General features: G+C 43.2%; 1 protein-coding gene across 2 annotated transcripts; it reads right to left on the minus strand.

Moving 5' to 3' along the window:
- Nucleotides 1-728: 728 nt before the first annotated feature.
- Nucleotides 729-18,083, minus strand: adrb3a (adrenoceptor beta 3a). Of its 2 annotated transcripts, none has more exons than XR_011517118.1 (2): nucleotides 4,406-18,083; nucleotides 729-4,153 (listed from the first exon to the last, which is right to left on the minus strand). XR_011517118.1 is itself a non-coding variant. In XM_070546583.1 (2 exons), exons 1-2 carry the CDS (start codon nucleotides 17,406-17,408, stop codon nucleotides 4,126-4,128), a joined length of 1,293 nt encoding a protein of 430 aa, XP_070402684.1. In that variant the 5' UTR covers nucleotides 17,409-18,083; the 3' UTR covers nucleotides 729-4,125. The 2 variants fall into 2 exon arrangements, 1 of the variants encoding a protein (XP_070402684.1); XM_070546583.1 differs by having other exon boundaries at nucleotides 16,144-18,083.
- Nucleotides 18,084-19,222: the final 1,139 nt, after the last annotated feature.

Below are 19,222 nucleotides of genomic sequence, written 5' to 3' on the forward strand. Positions count from 1 at the left end.
AACTTTGAGGTTTGATTTTGATTGCAACAAAAAAAGTTGCATTAACACCAGCTTCTTTAGACCATTTAAAATCCTGCAAGCAAATGTGAGAAAGGAAAAAAAATGAACTCCTGCACAAAAACAAATAAAAAATGTTTTAAAAACATTCGCAGAAAAGCTGTTGTCAATGCAAACTTCACAAAATATAACATTTTTCATTCAACTTAAATTATTCAAAATTTTATGAAATTTTTTTTACTCAGTCTCTAAAAATCAAAAAGCTTTCAGGTTTGAGTGAATTGTAAAAAAATAAAAAAATAAACTATCATTATTATGATCCCTGAAAATGTTCTTTGGTCCTCGTCTCTTATCTGATGACTGATGGAGGCAGAAACTGGTCCTTACTAATGAGTGAGCAGTACAGACAATGGATGGATTATCAGAATAACTATAATAATAATAATAATAATAATAATAATAATAATAACAATCTGTATTATTATTATTATTATTATTATTATTATTATTATTATTATTATTATTATTATTATAACAAATCAATCATTTTAATTATTTTTTATTTAACCTACAGGAAAAAATGAGAATCAACCCTCTCCCCCAAGGTCGCTGCGACCCTAACAAGAAGCAATTATTGAAGAAAAATTAAGGCATTAAAGAATATTTTGTCAGTTAAAAATATTCATAACCTTACATACATTGTTATAATAAAACACAATAAAATAGACAGATTTGATTTTTTCAGATTTATTTATTTTTTTGTTTATAATCTCTTTTCTCAGCCAACATAAAGAGGACTTGAAAACTCTGTTGAAACTTTGTTTTTTCCTCTTTTATTTTCAGTATCAATTAGAGAAAAAAAATTCCCTTATTCTACAATTTTCATCAGGAAATGAAACAAAACCAAACAACCAAAAAAGTCAATGTGATCTAAAACTTTATACAACGCTGAGCTTTTAGGTCACACTGGATTCTACTAACACATTTCAGGGTTTTTGTTATTTTCTGCAGTTTGTGCTACAGCATTTAAAAGATGGGATCCACATGTACTTGGGAAATCCTTGATAAACAAGTTTATTTTTATGTAACTTGGGTTTATTTTTATTTCTATAATGAGTTTATATAATCCCAATTACATCGGACCAAATCTTAGTTCTGATGACAACATTAGGGAGGCAATTACACCCAACAAGGTGTCTCTATGACTACAACCAAGATGCATGTTGTAGATTTAAAAAAAAAAAATAAATAAATAGACATTTAATTTAAAACAAACTAAAAAAGTAAACATGGAACAATTATCTTTTGTTTGCAAACCCACCCACAGACCTTTAGTTTACAGAAATGGATCAATGAGTCACATTCTTTGTTGTGACTTTATACCTTGAATTTTTATTTAACAAAAAAAGTTTTAAAAGTGTTTATTAACCCATGTCTCAATACAGCAGATCACTCTGGTCTTTATGATGAATAATGAATTTAATTAAAAAAAAATTTAGAACGTCAGACCGGTACAACGCCTGCATCTGCAGTGATGCGGGCGTTGTACCGGTCTGTCGTGGTGAAGAGAGCTGAGTCAGAAGGTGAAGCTCTCCATTTACCAGTCGATCTAAGTTCCTACCCTGACCGAAAGAACGAGATCGCGGATACAAGCGGCCGAAATGAGTTTTCTCCGAAGAGTGCCTGCGCTCTCCCTTAGAGATAGGGTGAGAAGCTCGATCATTCGGGAGGGGCTCGGAGTAGACCTGCTGCTCCTCCACATCAAGAGGAGCCAGTTGAGGTGGCTTGGGCATCTGGTCAGGATGCCTCCTGGATCTCCCTGGTGAGGTTTTCCGGGCACATCCAACCGGGAGGAGACCTAAAGGTAGACCCAGGACACGGTGGAGGGACTATGTCTCTCACCTGGCCAGGGAACGCCTTGGGATTCCCCTGGAGGAGCTGGCCCAAGTGGCTGGGGAGAGGGAAGTCTGGGCCTCTCGCCTTAGGCTACTGCCCCCGCGACCTGACTGGATAAACGGATGAAAATGGATGGATGGATTTGAATGTAAGAGTTTAAAGGTGCAAATTGTAAGAATGACACCCTGAGGTCAAATGTGGGTACTGCAGTGCATTTTTTAATAAAACCAAATTACTTTCTTACTCTCGTTCCGTGAGTTTCAAGGATGTAGCCGGTTACGGATCAGTGCCAGAAGATTCTAGATGACAAGCAAAGACGATTCCTACACAGTAAGTTAATAAGCAGATATTGTCATATCTGGTGTTTTGGATGTCTAATGGTAGGGAGCACTTAATACACTTAATACGGGAGTTTGTCTCTGCCTACACAGGAAGAGTTGTTGTTTGCTGTTCTGCTTGCTTGCTATTATAGTTTTGAATGACACATGAAAAGAAGTAAAATGCCACAATGAACTCATTATTCAGTTCACACATACATTTCACTGTGATACCAAGTTGGTAGTAATTGAAAAATAGCTTGAAATATTTATAGAGCCGACAATTTGTTTCTAACATATTGTTAGCATTGTTAGCTCAACGTTAGCCTCTAGCCTGCTTCACGTGATATTAGAGTAAAACAAAAAGTTGCCGTGGCTTCTTAGGGGTGGGAGAAATAACTTTTGGGTCACTCCTGTTCACTGGCTTTGGCTCTTTATACAACTCAGATGCTTTTTGCCTTCCGGTTAAATGTCTGTGCTGCTGTGTTAGCTGGCTGCATATATATATATGTGTATATATATATATATATATATATATATATATATATATATATATATATATATATATATGTGTGTGTGTGTGTGTGTGTGTGTGTGTGTGTGTGTGTGTGTGTGTGTGTTGTTTTATGAGAAAATCTGACAACCCCCCAGCCAGCTGAGAATAAAATATGTTTCAGTATAACCTTCCTTCCAGCATGATTGAGACATTAGGCTGTTGTGATTTTTCACAGTTGAATTCTTAATTGTGCTTCCTGTAAAATTTGAAATTACCCGTTTTGTAAAAATCTAATTATATAAATTATTTAAACTTTGTTGCTAATCTATGAATCAGTGTTTACAAATAATATTAGCATCTCTTGTCTGCGATGGACTGGCTCTCTGTCCAGGGTGTACCCCGCCTGATCGCCCATTGACCGCTGGAGATAGGCACCACCCAACCACCCCCACGACCCTACGTGGACAAAGCAGGTTCAGACAATGGATGGATGGATGGATGAACATCTCTTGTGTTCAGAAATAAGATTTAATTTCTCATTGACTTATTGTGAAACGTTTGAAATTATATACCCCACAATGACTAAAAAATATCATCATGTGTTGTGACGTAGTCATGAAAATGTGTTGTTTAGTCTTTGGTTGGTTTTAAAAGTGTTGCTTAGCTTATATTTGTCATTTTTATACAACAGAAGGTAAAACATTTGTTAGCAACTTAGCATAAAGCAGATTTATATTATATATTCTATAATGCTGTACCTTGTACAATTACATGTACTGATAGACTAAACAGTTTTCATGTTTATGGTATAAAACAACATGTGCGCACACAGACTCCAGGCTCAAATCAGAAACAAACTTTAAACAACAGAAGCCAGGGTTGAGTTTTCAGAGCAAAGCTACTGGGTTTGAACCACGGCACACTGAAAGGTTTGTGTGATGAGTGTGTTTCTACAGTGAAGACAGCTTTGCCACAACTTGTAGTCGACCTCTTTGCTACAGATTCAGTGTATCATAAATACATAACTTACCACATAATGTCCAATACATAATTAGTTAACGCTGACATGTTTGCAACCACATATTGTATGCTGTGTCCAAAGGTTGGCTGGAATGCATCATAATTTGTCTTTTTTCAGGGACAGACAGTCTTTGTAAACATGTCAGACTGTGGATGACAGCATGAAGTCCATGCGGCGTCAACAAATGTCCTGAAGCAGCAAGCTAAGGCAGAATTCAAAACAAAATAATAAAAATAAAGCTGTAGGAAATGGCTCCTCTCTGCTCCAAATCGGCTGATTTGGGACAGGCCGTCTCTTTGGGTTGAGCTTCGTTTGTCTGGTATGAACTTTCTCGTCTTTGCCGTTTGGTCTCAGATTTTGCAGGGATCACAGTTTGTGCCAGTAGATCAGTTTAGAGATCAGTCATCCGTTTCCTGCACCGTGAAGCTGAAATGAGATAAAACAATATGATGTTAGTTTCTGTTTAACAGTGAAGCACATGGAATAAGAATAATGATGTCTGCATGTCTATAGAGGAATGGAATGTAACATCGAACTAAAGCTAAAATATTGGAGACATTTATCTGACTGACAGACTGCAGCATTCATGAACATGTCACTCATGTGCGCCTTCCCCACATGCTTTGTTTCAGCTTAAAACCCAACATACAGTAAGGGCCGTGATACTTGCTGTTTAACCTTGCGTTGGCGCAGGCAGCAGGCTGAGTCTGATCACATATTTGCTGCTACACAGCACTGCACTGCATGTAGTACTGGAGTGTTCCACTAGGGGGCGCACTAGACTGCTCACACTGGATAGAGAGCAACCAAACAACCAAAACAGACATGGTGTCAATAAAATAGCTCAGTAACTGGTTAATTTTGAGATCATGACAAAAAAGAACACAAAAGAGCAGCGGGATCATAGATGGTGTAAAAGACGTCTAAACCATGGTCAGTGTGTCTCGTTCGTTTTGTCAACTCCATTTACTGTTTACTCGTGTATTGCAGCGGTCGGACACGCCGTGTTATTTTGGGGGACGCTCACAAACAATAATTCACTCCTGAGTTTGAAAAACTCCAAATCTCACGAGAATTCATCTTGCAGCATAAGGTTAATTCATTGGTTGTTCAAAACATTTAGTTCATATTTTTAAAATTTTTATATATTTCCTGCTCTTTGTAGAAAGCATCCTTATCGTCTGTCTAAATGTTTTTAATGAAAATGAGCCTGTATGCCCGCAGCTCAAACTTGTTTCGTTTTATTTATTTTTCCTGTTAATTACAGACATTCCCTCATCTTTCTCTCCTCTGCGTCCCATCATCGTTTCGATGTTATCAACTCTGCTGTGCCGGTCTTTACAGGAAATCATAAACTACCTTGGACTTCACATGAGTGTGAATGTGGATGAGAAATGAACAGGAAACAGTTTGCATCGTGGCTACCATCGTTTCCCAGAATCTGATCTCTTAAACTTGTTGTGGAAGCAAGCTTGCTGCGCAAAGACTCACATTTACAAACAGAAAGCTATTATTTACCAGGTTTTAAAATAATAGAATGTGTTTTTAGCTTTAATGATCTTTGATGAATGATCAAAGCTGGTAAACATATTTTATGAATTTAAAGGCAAAATTATACATACAAAAACTAACTATACACAATTAAAGGTGATTGAAAATCCTAATTGTATGCCATCAAAGCAGCTCTTACACTAAAAAAATGAAATATTGAATGTATTTAACGAAGTTATGTCGACTGGTCCTACTAAATAGCTTAACATAACTTGGTTAAGTAAATCCAACATTTTATTTCTTACCAGGTAAATGCAAGTTATTAAGTGAAAATGTCTCAAAGTCTTAAAAACAAAACTTAAAATAAACATCAAATAGATCTTAATTTCACTTTTCAAAAAGTGCACTTCGACCTGTAAATAATATATAATAAAATATTTGTCAGGTTTTACTTTTTTTTCGTCAATTCAAAATTTATTTATTTTTGCTGGTTAACTCTGTAAATGAGTATCTAATCGTGTTGAAGCCACAGGTAGTCTATAATTTGGCACTTGAGTGGATCTTAGTTCAAATTTAAATATTCTTCCTAAAACTGTCAGTGTTGTGCCCACTTCAGGTAAGAACTCTGCATTACATTTGAATTTAAATCTGCCATTTCTATTGGCTAAGAGGTACACTATGACGTTAGCTGGTACATTATGATGTCACAATGTCATTGTGAGTCTGTGTGTGTATTTGTCTGCCAGGCAACAGCATTTATTGCATTTTTCTAAAAGGAGGTGGAAGTGAAGTTGTCACGAACTCCTCCTGCTGACCGCTCCCTATGGACCCAACTGGCGGGTTACTACACTTCCCAGCATTCCCATCACCAGTGTGGCTCGTCGACTTCATCACGCCTACTCTATTTAGGGAAGTGCCGCCGCTCATTCATCACTCAGTCATCATTCCTACCAGACATCGACCCGAGTTCTCAGGCTTACCAGCCCTCAAACCAGGAAAGGGATCTTTCCACGCTGTCTACTGCCAGTAAGTCAGCTTCCTTATCTATTCGGAGCTGCTGCTCAGTCTCGGCTCTCTCCGAGCGCTGCGCCGCCGTTCCCAGATCAAAGCCACGTGCTCTGTTTAACCCAACGCTAGCCACTCCGCATCTGGGTCACGCAGTTACGCTACAGGCAACCTCCGCTACACTTCAGCTCAGCCACTCGAACCTGACAGGATGACTGAGTCTAAGGTTGACCCAGCGGAGTTCGCTCACCTACGTGCAGAAGTGGCTCAACTTCGCACCCTTGTAGATCGACAGATGGCAGACTTGACCCAGCTTCGTGCCGTAGCAGATCGCCAAGCCTCTAAGCTCGAGTCTCTTATCGAGCTAGTTGTCCAGCTCTCCACTGCCCTCCAACAGCAGATCTCGGCCATCACTGACAACATGGAACCACGTCTCAGCCTCCAGACAAGTGGGATGGGACCAGGGGGTCCCCGGAAGGCATGCTGGCCATCCTGGCAATGACTTTTGAGTGCCAGCCGGCGCGCTACCCCACGTCCTGTTCTCGCGTCGCCCTGCTGACCTCCCTGCTGACGGGTCGGGCCGGCGAATGGGCGACGGCTCTTTATAACCAGAAGTCTCCTGTCTGCAACAGTTATGAGACCTTCGTGAAGGAGATGAAGAAGGCTTTTGTTCATCCCAGCAGCGAGGTCGCGGATGAGACCCGACTGCTTCAACTCCATCAGGGCTCCCAGACGGTGGCTCACTACACCTCCCGCTTCCAGACCACGGCCGCTCGGTTGACTTGGGACGACGCCGCCCTGAAGGCCGTTTACCTGGAGGGGTTGTCCCCCCGAATCCGTGAGGGCATGATCGAACATGAGGCCCCAACCTCCCTGGACCTGGCAGTGGACCTGGCCCTCCAATTGGACCGCTGCATCCTTAACCGACCAAGCGCCATGTCGGCTCCCGCTCACAACGGAACTTCACCCCGTCGTCAGGGCAGCCAACCGACGGAGGAACCCATGCAGCTGGGACATCTTCCCCCCGAGGAACGGGCGCGGTGTTACCAGGAAGGACGATGCGCCTACTGTGGGGATTTGGGCCACCACCGTGGCACGTGCACAAGACGACCGGGAAACGGTCCCTCCGGGTCGGAGTAGGGGCTGTCCCACCCAGAGTCTCCACTTTTCCAGTCCCACATCGCACCACCCTCCCGGTCTCCCTCCAACTGGACCAAGGCCCGATCCGACTGGAGGCTCTTTTCGACACCGGCACAGCTGAATGTTTTATCGACCAGGGACTGGTCAACCAGCTCAAGATACCCCTTACTGCTCTCGACTGACCCACTCCTGTCACATCAGTGGACGGCCGCCCGCTCATGCCGTATCCTCTCACCCACCGAACCCAGGACCTTCACAAGACCATCAATAAACACCTGGAGACCCTTCACTTTCTGGTCATTCAGGCCCCGGCTACTCCCCTCATCCTGGGTCACTCCTGGTTCTGCCGCCATGAGCCTCACATATCCTGGTCCACCAGTAAGGCCATGGCCTGGGGCGCGGGTTGCCAGACCCACTGTACTTCCCCTACACCCCGGACTCGATCAACACCTCCCAGTGAGGTAGACCTGACACTCATTCCTCCACAGTACCACAACCTCGCTCAGGTCTTTGCCAAGGAACCCACTACCAGATTACCCCCTCATCGGCCTTATGACCTGGAGATCAGGCTCCAGCCCGGTACCACCCCGCCCCGGGGTCGCCTATACTCTCTCTCCCCGGCGGAGACCCGGGCAATGGACTCCTACATAACCAAGGCCCTCCAGAAGGGGTTCATCCACCACTCCAGATCCCCCGGTGCCGCGGGTTTTTTTTTTTTTGTCAAGAAGAAGGAGGGGGATCTCCGGCCCTGTATTGACTACAGGGGTTTGAACAAGATAACGATCTGGGATCGTCACCCTCTTCCTCTCATGGGTACCGCGCTGGACGCCATCACCCAAGCTACCCTTTTCACCAAACTGGACCTGTGCAGTGCTTATAACCTGATCCGCATCAAGGAGGGTAAGGAGTGGAAGACTGCTTTCATCACATCAACCGGCCACTATGAGTACCTGGTTATGCCTTTTGGCCTCTGCGACAGCCCCTCGGTTTTCCAACGATTCATCACAGATGTACTGAGACACATGTTGGGCCACTGGGTTTTCGTATATCTGGATGACATACTCATATACTCTCGCACGGCTCACCAAAGCTACCAACCAGCCTCGCCCTTTCCGTCTTACCCCGGAGGCTACCCGTGCCTTCCATGATCTGGTCCGTCGCTTTGTTAGTGAACCCATCCTCCTCCACCCGGACTTGACCCGGCCCTTCGTTGTGGAAGTGGACGCCTCCGATGTGGGAGCGGGAGCCGTCCTCTCGCAACGGGGCCCGGACTCTAAACTCCACCCCGCGCTTACTTTTCCCGGAAGTTCTCCCCTACACAGCAGAACTATGGGGTCGGTGACCGAGAACTGCTGGCGATAAAATGGGCCCTGGAGGAGTGGCGGCAGTGGCTCTTGGGTACCACCGACCCTTTCCTTATCTGGACCGACCATCAGAACCTAATAATACACCTTCAGACTGCCCGTCAACTCAATCCTCGCCAGGCTCGGTGGGCCCTCTTTTTCGAGCCGTACAATTTCCACATCACCTACCGACCCGGCTCCAAGAACTTCAAGGCAGACGCTCTCTCTGCGTTTCTCGCAGGATACAAGCCCTCCGGAGCCTCTGACCATCCTGCCGGCCCAACGCTTTTTGGCCTCCCTCCAATGGCCTCTGGAACAATCCATCCGGGCTGCTCTCCCTGCTGATCCGACACCCCCAGAGACTCCCCCAAACTGCCTCTATGTTCCGACCACCTGCCGACGGGAGGCACTGATGTGGGGGCATTGTTCACAACTCGCTGGACATCAAGGCCAAGCCCGCACCCTCCAGTTCCTCTGTCGGGCTCTCTGTTGGCCTTCTATGAGGAAGGATGTACGCAAGTTCACTGCCGCATATGATTTATGTGCCCGGTCCAAGTCCTACAACCAACCTGGCGCCGGGGACTTGCAACCACTCCCTGTGCCCAAGCGGCCATGGTCGCACATCGGTCTGGATTTTGTCACGAGACTGCCCGCCGTCGACCACCTGGACACTATACTCACCATCACTGACTGCTTCTCAAAGGCCGTGCACCTAGTGGCCCTGGCCGGCCTCCCCACTGCCAAGAGGACGGCTGAACTGCTCCTTGAACAGGTGGTGCGGCTCCATGGTTTCCCCCAGGACGTGGTGTCCGACCGAGGACCCCAGTTCATCTCACTTTTCTGGAGGGCCTTCTGTCGCTTGGTCGGCACTTCAACCAGTCTGTCCTCTGGGTACCATCCGCAGACTAACGGTCAGACGGAAAGAGCCAACCAGCAGCTCGTACATTACTTACGCTGCTTCACCTTGTCCCAGCTGTCCACCTGGCCCCGCTTCCTCCTGTGGGTGGAACTGTTGCACAACCTCCAGACCTCCTCTGCCACGGGCCTGTCTCCCTTCGAGACGTGTTATGGGTACCAGCCCCCTCTGTTCAGCCACCAGGTGCCTGAGGTGGAGGTTCCTGCTGCTCAGACTCTGGTCCGCCGGTGTCGGCTCGTCTGGATCCGGGCCCGTGCGGCCATCACCCGGACCAACATGGAGTACTACCGTCAACGTTGCCGCCGCAACTGGCCTGGCCCCGTCTTCCAGCCTGGTGACCAGGCGTGGCTCTCTTCCGCCAATCTGAAGATGCCGGCGGGCTCCCGGAAGCTCGCTCCCTGCTTCCTGGGTCCCTTCCCTGTCCTTAGGGTCATCAATCCGGTCACTTACCGGCTGCGCCTTCCGGCCACTCTCAGGATTCACCCGGTCTTCCATGTCTCCCAGCTTAAGCCGGTGGTCTCCTCTGATTAATAGCTGCTTAAATGCAAATGCATCTTAAATCAGTCTTGCTACTGAAAGTCATTTAGATTAATTTCTGCAGCTTTTATCATGTATTTACGTTTAAACCAGTAACAACCTAAATTTATTGTGGTCTTCAATTTATTTTGCTCTGTGTTATAAAGGTCTGTTGCTATATCATGGAGGCATGCAACTGGAATGTGTTGTGGTTTCTCTCAGGTCAGAACCTCAGTGTTTTGCTTTATCCTGCTTCTTGTTTCACGCTCTCTTGAGCCTGATCTTCGCTAAGCTAAATAAATGCACAACAGATGAGGTGTCATGTGAAGCTGGATAGGAAGCACAATTAGTCCGCTTGAGAATAAAGCTTGGAATTACAGAATTCATGGCACCAAACCCCGGCTAACACACACACACACACACACACACACACAGGCATCAAGCTAAGGGTGTGGTGCAGGAGTGTGGACACTGGATGAGCAAGGGACAAAGTCACAAAGATGAGGACTACAAGCTATGGTGCTATCTGGCACTCTCATTGTCTTGACATTCCCAGTACATCCTGGAATGGGAGTTGAGTTCCAACATTCTTCTTTGTTATTTTCCTCTTGTCCAACAAGGTAGTTACTTGCTCAGGCTAGCATTAGCAGTAACTCGGTCTAGCATTAGCAGTGGTTTGGCCCAGTGTTATTCTGCAATAAGCATTACCGCTACCCCAGGCGCGCAGATAGGGTGGGGGACGAGGGGGGATCTGTCCCCCCAGATTCAAGGCTAGAAAGAAAACAAAATCGGAGGTTATAAGCGCTTGAAATGAACCACGCCCCTCCACCGCGCCTCCGCACGGCCCAAAATTTCCGCACCGTGTACCTAGGAAATTTTCTAACCACGCGGACGGTCGGATGCGGAAAAACATGGCGGACCGGCAAGAACTAGTATGGCAGAGGTTCGTAAATACAGACATTTGTATGATTCAGCTCTGAAAGATCACCGTGATCAACATGTTGTTAATAATTCTTGGAGGGAAATAGCTCGCACTGTCGGAAAAGACGAGGACGCTGTTAAAAAATGCTGGAATGCCATGTTGTAAACAGTAATTTTTACTTCTACTATGGTGTAGTGTTGGATGCATGCCATAGAGCTCCATGCTGCCCCGTTCAGTTTGGGAGAATATTGGCTCACCGCAGAGACAAGCCGCATGAACCATAAACGCTGCGAGTTGTGAAGCGCGTTCCAGCCGCGAGCCGCATCACCAAGCGGAAAGTGAATGCGTCAAGCATAAACCAAGCTTAAGTAAGACAGACAACCAGATGGTCCAATGGCGGCTGAGGTTTTTAGACAAATGTGAGGGAACCCTTCATTATTATCGTTATTATTATTAAATTTTTTTAAATCTCCACAAAATATTTACTGCTATAGCATGTTAAAACCCTGTTAAGAGGCATGAAAAAAATGTTTTACGCTAGCTTGTTTTGTAGCTTTGTCATTGTAACTTTAAGGGGGTGTGTCTTGCTTCAGACGTGTTAAAGTAGTAGTTCAATGATAACCCTTTTTTTGATGATTGTATCTGATTATTAATTGTCACTCTGAGTTTGTCATGTAGGCTGAACATGAAAATACTCCCAGACACCTATCCCCTACGTAAGCGTCTGACTAAAAATATAAATAGAAGTTGAAATGCTAGGATTTGAAAAGCCTGACAGATTTATATCACACTGACACTTAATGTTCATGGAATCGCCCATCTTGACTCACGACAGGGAAGGCTGTTGTTGGTTTAACGTTCAAGAATCAGCAGCGGACGTCTCGGCTAGTAGAAGCTAACTGTTAGCATTAGCAACTTCACCACACAGCAGAAGCCTCTCCAGGCTTTTGTTATTTGTGGTGATAAAACATCAACGTTGCAAGCCAGTGGTAAAGTCACGTTGCTGTTATCCAATCCGAGCCGAGATGTCCTAATATCAGGAAATAAGACTCCAAAACCTGCCGTTTGAAGAGCTGTGATGTGGGTAATGTTTAATTCCAAGAAATGTTGCACTGGTATATTTTTCCCCCCAAGAACAATGGGCATTAATTTCTACTAGAAACCACTGAATAAGTATGGATTAGGCAAGTGAACCACTACTTTAAATCAGCTTTTCTTAGCAGCTATTACAACATTTACATTTATTCAACAACAATCACATGCAGCCACCTATTCATATCAATAAACTTTCACACAATGTCACATTTTAGTTAACCAGCAGTTCAACATTTAAACTTTCAACCATGCAGTAAATTACTAAAACTTTTATAAATAATCCTCCATATTTATTTTATATTATGGAGGGAAATAGAACACACAAGTGGGAAAAGCAACTACATCCATAGTTTTAGTCTCCAAATGTCACTCAGCATATTTCAGTAGTTGGTATTAAATGTTTATGTTTATGTTTATGTGCTTAGCAGACACTTTTACCCAAAGCGACTTACAATTTTTTTTAACCTATAGGGCATGTTGTGATCTGTGGGGGAAACTGGAGTACCCGGAGAAAACCCACGCATGCATGGGGAGAACACGCAACTCCACGCAGAAAGGCCGTAAAACGCATTTTGTGTTTCTCTAGCCAGATTTGTTTCCCAGTCTCAGTGATTAAAACCCATTTGTTCTGGTTTTGTCTGTTCAGAGATCTAGAATGGAGCCTTTGTTTATGTTCTACATTCTGACATCTTTTCAGTCCACAGCCTGGTTGTCTTCTGCTTCTTTATCGACTATTGCAATTCACTTCTTTATGGTCTCCCCAACAAACTCCTTCATAAACTGCAAATGGTCCAGAATTCAGCAGCCCGTATTATCACCAGAACCCCTTCCTTTCACCACATCACCCCGGTTCTCCAGCAGCTTCACTGGCTCCCAGTTAAATTCAGGTCCATCTTCAAAATTCTCCTCCATACCTTCAAAGCTATCCACAACCTCTCTCCTCCATATATCTCAGACCTTATAAGTATTCACACCCCATCCCGTTCACTCAGATCTTCTTCTTCCATCCATCTTGCGGTTCCTTCTGCCCGTCTCGCTACCATGGGGAGCAGAGCTTTCAGCCGCTCTGCTCCCCGTCTCTGGAACTCACTTCCCCCAGACATCAGGAACATCGACAGTTTTACCCTTTTCCAATCAAAACTCAAAACACACATGTTTAAATCTGCTTTTAACCTCTGATTTTATTGAACTGTTTCTGTCTTTGTTTTTTCTTGTTTGGGTTTTATTATTGTTTTATTGTATTTTATTACGTGTTTTCTGTAAAGTGACCTTGGGTGTCCTGAAAGGCGCTTTGAAATAAAATGTATTATTATTATTATTCTTTGAATCAAATGTTACACTCAATGTTAGCTTAATTTTACTGTTCTCAGTTGTGGATAAATGTAACACACTCCATCTGTGCATAATGTGCTCAAATATGTCCACTATGCAGATTATTAAGATCAAAACAATAGAAAGAAAAAAAAATGGAGACACAGTTAAAGCCTAAAAGAAAAAGAGAAATGTCCTGAAGGGGACATGTTCTTGTCGTCTAGAGCGAGGTGTGCGTGACACAAGCAGAAAGTTGCAATGAATGTTGATAAGGGCTGCACTGATGTGCCAGCATGTATTGCAAAGAAAACAAAGTAACTATTGATGATGACTGTGTCTCAGTAACTATACATCTCAGTGGTGGTATCTCATGTTTTATTATCAGCTTTGCAATAAATCACCTTGTGATTTGACAGCTTTGATGCTGTTACGCTGCGCTGAAGGAGTTGTGGAGCTCACGTGTGATTGTATTTGGCAAAGGGGTTTTGACACAGATCCTCATAATGGCACTCTAAAGCAACATCTACAGCACGTTTGAACCAGTTGATCATTTCTGTCTGTGAGTCTTCTTCGAGCCATCAGACTCATATTTTGAGCTCCTGCTCTCGCTCACATTTGTAATCCTGCTCAGAGCGCTGAGCGAAGTCTGCTGAGCCTTCCCTCGGGGGTGAATTACCGCTCAACGCTGCGCTCCTTTTACGGAAGACTTTCATGAGACCCCACATTTCTTTTATATTATGTGCACATTGATGTATTTCAAATGCCATTGAGTGGATGTCATGAGAGGTGAGAAATAATCTGCAAAATAAAAGTTTTGAAAGGTCCTGGGTTACTGATGAGTGCTCACACGGACACCCAAATGTTTATTTTCGACAAATTAAATGTATTTTTACGGGCATGACGTAAACTCAAACTTGCTTTGGGAAAAACACTTTTAGATCAACTTACATGTAATTGTAAAATGGCATTAATTATGTTTAATACTATTCTTTATTTGTTCTGGATTTTAAATGATTCAAATATAAAGTCATTCAATATCCTTACTTTGCTTTTGAAAGGAAAAATTCAAAAAAAGTTCAGATTTGTCATGACAACATAATTTTTTTATGTTAACAAAAATTAAATTAGGTAAATATGTTGTGTAAATGTTCCACCTCCTTTTCCCTAGAATCCACTGATATCTGCAGGACACACGATTGCTGTACAGCGTGTACAGCTGCTGTTTTACATCACTGATGAATCAAACAGCCAGATGTCCAATCCCTGTTAACCTCCAACAACAGGGACGCTCTGATTGGCTACAGCGGCAGTAAACAGCCAGTTGTGGACAGTGTGGTTTGGGGCGGATGTCTTGTTCATAAATGATAAAAGTTTATCTGCATCAGGGAGAGTTGGGCGGGACTCAGAGGCCCTCTGACAGACCCAGAGTCACAACATTTACCAGCGTGCTTGTGTCATGAGATTGCTTTAGCAAAATAAACATACAAAATAAATATTTAGATTTGTTGGGTTTGGTTTTTTGTATTTACCTTCATGTTTTTCTCTTTTTGTTTGTTTGTTTGTTTTTTTAGCCTTCAATGAGCTGATTGTTGTAACTAACTGACATGTATATATATAGATATAGATATAGATATAGATATAGATATATAAAACACAAAATGTCAGCACAATCTTTCCTCTGAAAGTGATGCCAAAATCATCCTCAAGTGTTTGTTCACTCATGCTTGAAAATCTGAATATAAAGTTTCCTCTTTTGTGTCATGTCCAACAGCTGCCAATACTTCCCAAGTGATTTATTTTTGCTTATTTAATTTTAGGGCTGCAGCACATCCCCTAAGATGGACTGTTTTTAATTAAATGGGCAGACTTTTGAATGGTTTCCAGTGATTATAAAATAATTTTATTTGCAAAAAAGACTTAAATCATTTATGCAAAACATGCATTTATGCATAACTTTAGTCATGATTACATTTAATCTGTTCATGATGATGAATTAATGCTAAATAGTAAGATTTATTTAACCTCATTTCACAGCTGATTATTAATGTTACTTAGTGCATTATTAAGCACTAATAAACCATTAAATAAAGAGTTAACAACTGCTTAATATAAATGGTATTATTAACTAATGAATGACTAAGAAGACAGATCCCCCCCTGGCCCTTTGTTCAAACCTTAAGGACACCTAATAGTTAAAAATACACTAACAACGTTAATAAAGGGATCCTTGGTTTAATAATGCTTAATAATTTCCTAAGTAACATTAATAAAAGGACCCTTATTGGAAAGTGTTACCAACATTTGTTGTATTGTTGTCTGGAAAATATGAAACAGCAACACGGCTAAATCATTATAAGAGTTTAAAATGAACTTCTGTCCAATCGATCTGAAACTGTACATTTCCCCACCGCTGTCAGGTGTTTGTTGTGTAGTGTAACACACAGGAGGAACTCATGAAAGATTTAAACCTTTGTCTCTGATATACTTCCCTGTCTTGTTCCTTAGTCAGTGCAGGACTGATCGGGTTGAGATTTGTCTGATTACATTTTATTTGAGTTTGTTTTTTTTTGTCTGTGACAATAAAACAGATAGTTACTTCATTATTTTAGACATCTTAGACATGTAAGCTAAGAAAGAATAAATAACGGGTGAAGATTATATAAATGGAAAAACTTACTATTTGGCTTCTGGTTCCAAACAGTCACTAGAATGAGCGCTGCCGTTTGGCTGCAAAGAACCTCGCGATGAATCTTCACTTCTGCTGCCAAGACTCTCAGTGACTTCTGTGATTTCCATCCCACAGTCCAAAGACTTCTGGAAAGAGCCGGCCAGGCCTGCATTAGTCTTCCACAGAAAGCAGGAGCAGGCCGTCCGAAGCTCCTTGGGGAGTTCGTTCAGCCACAGCCACGGGCAGCTCAGCAGGTTCTTGAATGCACTTCGAAACTCTGGACTCCTGCAGTAAATAATTGGATTGAGGCCAGAGTTGATGTAACCAAGCCAGTTCAACAGCAGGAAGAAGCGCTCTTCAATGATATCTTTGTTCCAACCTCTGATGATGTTGGCAACAAAGAATGGCAGCCAGCACACGGTGAAGGTCCCCATGATGAAACCCAAAGTTATGATAGCCTTGTGCTCCTTGACCAGCAGCAGTCGAGACGGCCTTCGCTTGCTACTCTTTTTCCTTAAGACATTGCTACTGGAGCCCACAAATGCTGCTGGCAGGATGTGGTTGAGATTTGGGCCAGCTGGAATCTGGGCTGCTGGACTTTTGTTCTGAAAACGCTTCAGATTGTCATCTATGCGCTGGACCTGCCGCCTCGCTATTACAAAGACTTCTGTGTACACAATTATCATTATAACCAAAGGGATGTAAAAAGACACTAAAGAGGATGAAATAGCATAGATACTGTTCGTCAGAAAGTCACAGCAGCGAGAATCTTCGTAGCAGTCCATAGCAATGACATCCTGGCTGTCCCGCCAGAGGCCAATCATGATTGGCATAAAAGATATTAAAGCAGACACAACCCAAACGGAGCAAACTACTACCCTCGCACGCAGCTTACTGAGTAGAACCTTGTGTCGCAGCGGTCTTGTGATGGCTATGTACCGATCCACTGCGATGGCACAAAGTGTCTCGATGCTCGCTGTCACACAGAGGACATCGACAGAAGTCCAGAGGTCACAGACCGTCTTACTGAGCTGCCAGTCACCGGTCACAACATAACTGGCCCCGGGGGGCACCACCAGGATCCCCATGATGAGGTCCGCACATGCTAAGGACATGATGAAGATGTTTGTCGTAGTTTGTAGCTGTGCCGTGCGTGCCACAGCAACAATGACCAGCAGGTTTCCCACCACCGTGATCACTATGATGTTGACCACCACTGCCAGGAACCAAAGTCCCTCTGGGTCGTGGTAGGTTGCTCTGGTTGTGTTATTCATCTTTCACCAGTCACAAATAAATATTCTGCTGAAGTGTCAAAAAAATGAACCTTCTCAAATTTAAGTTCACCACAAGATGAAGCTTATCTTCTCCGCGGTTAATGCTCACATTTTGCCTCCAGTTTGGCATCGCTCAGATGGGAGGTGTGGTTCCCCATATTATCATAGACGTGAGTTTGGAGGATTTGTAGATAGAACCATACTCTCCAGAAACTTTAATCCAAACTATCCCCTGAGCTGCAAAAGTTGCTTAAAGTCCAGTTTTAGAGGAAAATCAAAATGATTTCTTCTTTTAAATATGTCCAATGGGAAAAAGTCTTCAGTCCAATCTTCCTGGAGCCACGATGCTTGAGCTGAACTGTGAGAAGATCAAGCAAGAACCACCAGAGTCGCTGCTCACTTTGCCTTTTGTCCCCCCCCCCTCCTCTCTCTCTCTCTCTCTCTCTCTCTCTCTCTCTCTCTCTCTCTCTCTCTCTCTCTCTCTCTCTCTCTCTCTCTCTCTCTCTCTCTCTCTCTCTCTCTCTCTCTCTCTCTCAGAGCAGGTTGACCAAGATTGTATTGGTTCTAATCACACCCTGACTGAAGCCAAGGGGGCGGAGCTTAACAGTGTGCCTGTGTGCGTCGAAGCATTACTGGACTCAACACCGTGATGAAGTCACACGTGTGGAGACCCTCAGAAACTTAGATGCATTTATGACAGTAAACAAGAAAAACTACTGCTGAAAACGTTCTGAAACGTTCTCAGTCCTTCAAACGGCTGGGAAGAAATCAAAAACTTTTCTAATACATATATTTATATATATATATTTAATCTAAAGTTAGGTGTAAATTCAGGCTGGAGTTTTGTTAAACTCACATCTGGGCTGGCGTGTATCTCAGCTATCATCAGGTTACTGATTACCAGTCTGCTGCAGCGACAAAACTATAAAACAGCAAAATCACCAAATTATTTTTTAAAAGCATGTTTTAGTCTAAGGCGGAGAGCTTAAAACTGAATGAGGCAAACTCCACACCGACACAGCCAAGATCCAGACTGTAGATATCGTTACTGTGAGGCGACATCACACCAGCGCACTTCTTCAAACACTTTTTTATATGTATAGTATACTAAGGTTGCTTAAAGAATTCCATAATCTAAAATATTCTCTGTGTTGTTTATTTCTAATCCAGTTCATAGTCCGGACTATGCACCATGAAGCATCTCTAACCACATAGGACTGAAAATAAATGCCCTCTCTTTGACTCGCAGCAGTAAAGAAAACAATAGATTGCCATCTCCCTGTTGCTCAATCCAGTGCACTGAAGAATCAGGAAAATGCTTCACATGCGATTCTCTTCAGATACGTGGCTCTGTACTGTTCCACTGAGCGGTCCCGTCAGAAACCAGTTCCTTCTTTGGTCTGCCCCCCTCAGCAGCTGTTGCTACTCTGTCCACTCCCACTTACAATGTTACTTCTGCTTATAAATATAAAAAATGGGATAGCAGACATCTTTAAATGTTTTCACGCTGCAACGTGAATCTAAGAAGTCTGAACAGATTTAGCACAGAGGATGAATTCAGGATCAAATGTACAAAACATAATGAAATTCTTTCTTTCTAAAAGTTTTAAAGGATGACTCAGATCTTCTGTAGGAGGCTTGGAAAGGTAGACATCTTAGCCCTGATTGGTTTGATGCTAACGAATAGACATTTCTGCCATTTTTAAAAATGTTTCATGGTGGTTTGTGTAAATAGTAGGGATGTAGAAAACATATTGATAGACTAAAATATTGCAATTTATAGATTTTTAAAATTGAAAATGTATGTATACATG

The sequence above is a fragment of the Nothobranchius furzeri genome, chromosome 17 (genome assembly GCF_043380555.1).
Source record: "Nothobranchius furzeri strain GRZ-AD chromosome 17, NfurGRZ-RIMD1, whole genome shotgun sequence".
Classification (NCBI taxonomy): Eukaryota; Metazoa; Chordata; class Actinopteri; order Cyprinodontiformes; family Nothobranchiidae; genus Nothobranchius; species Nothobranchius furzeri.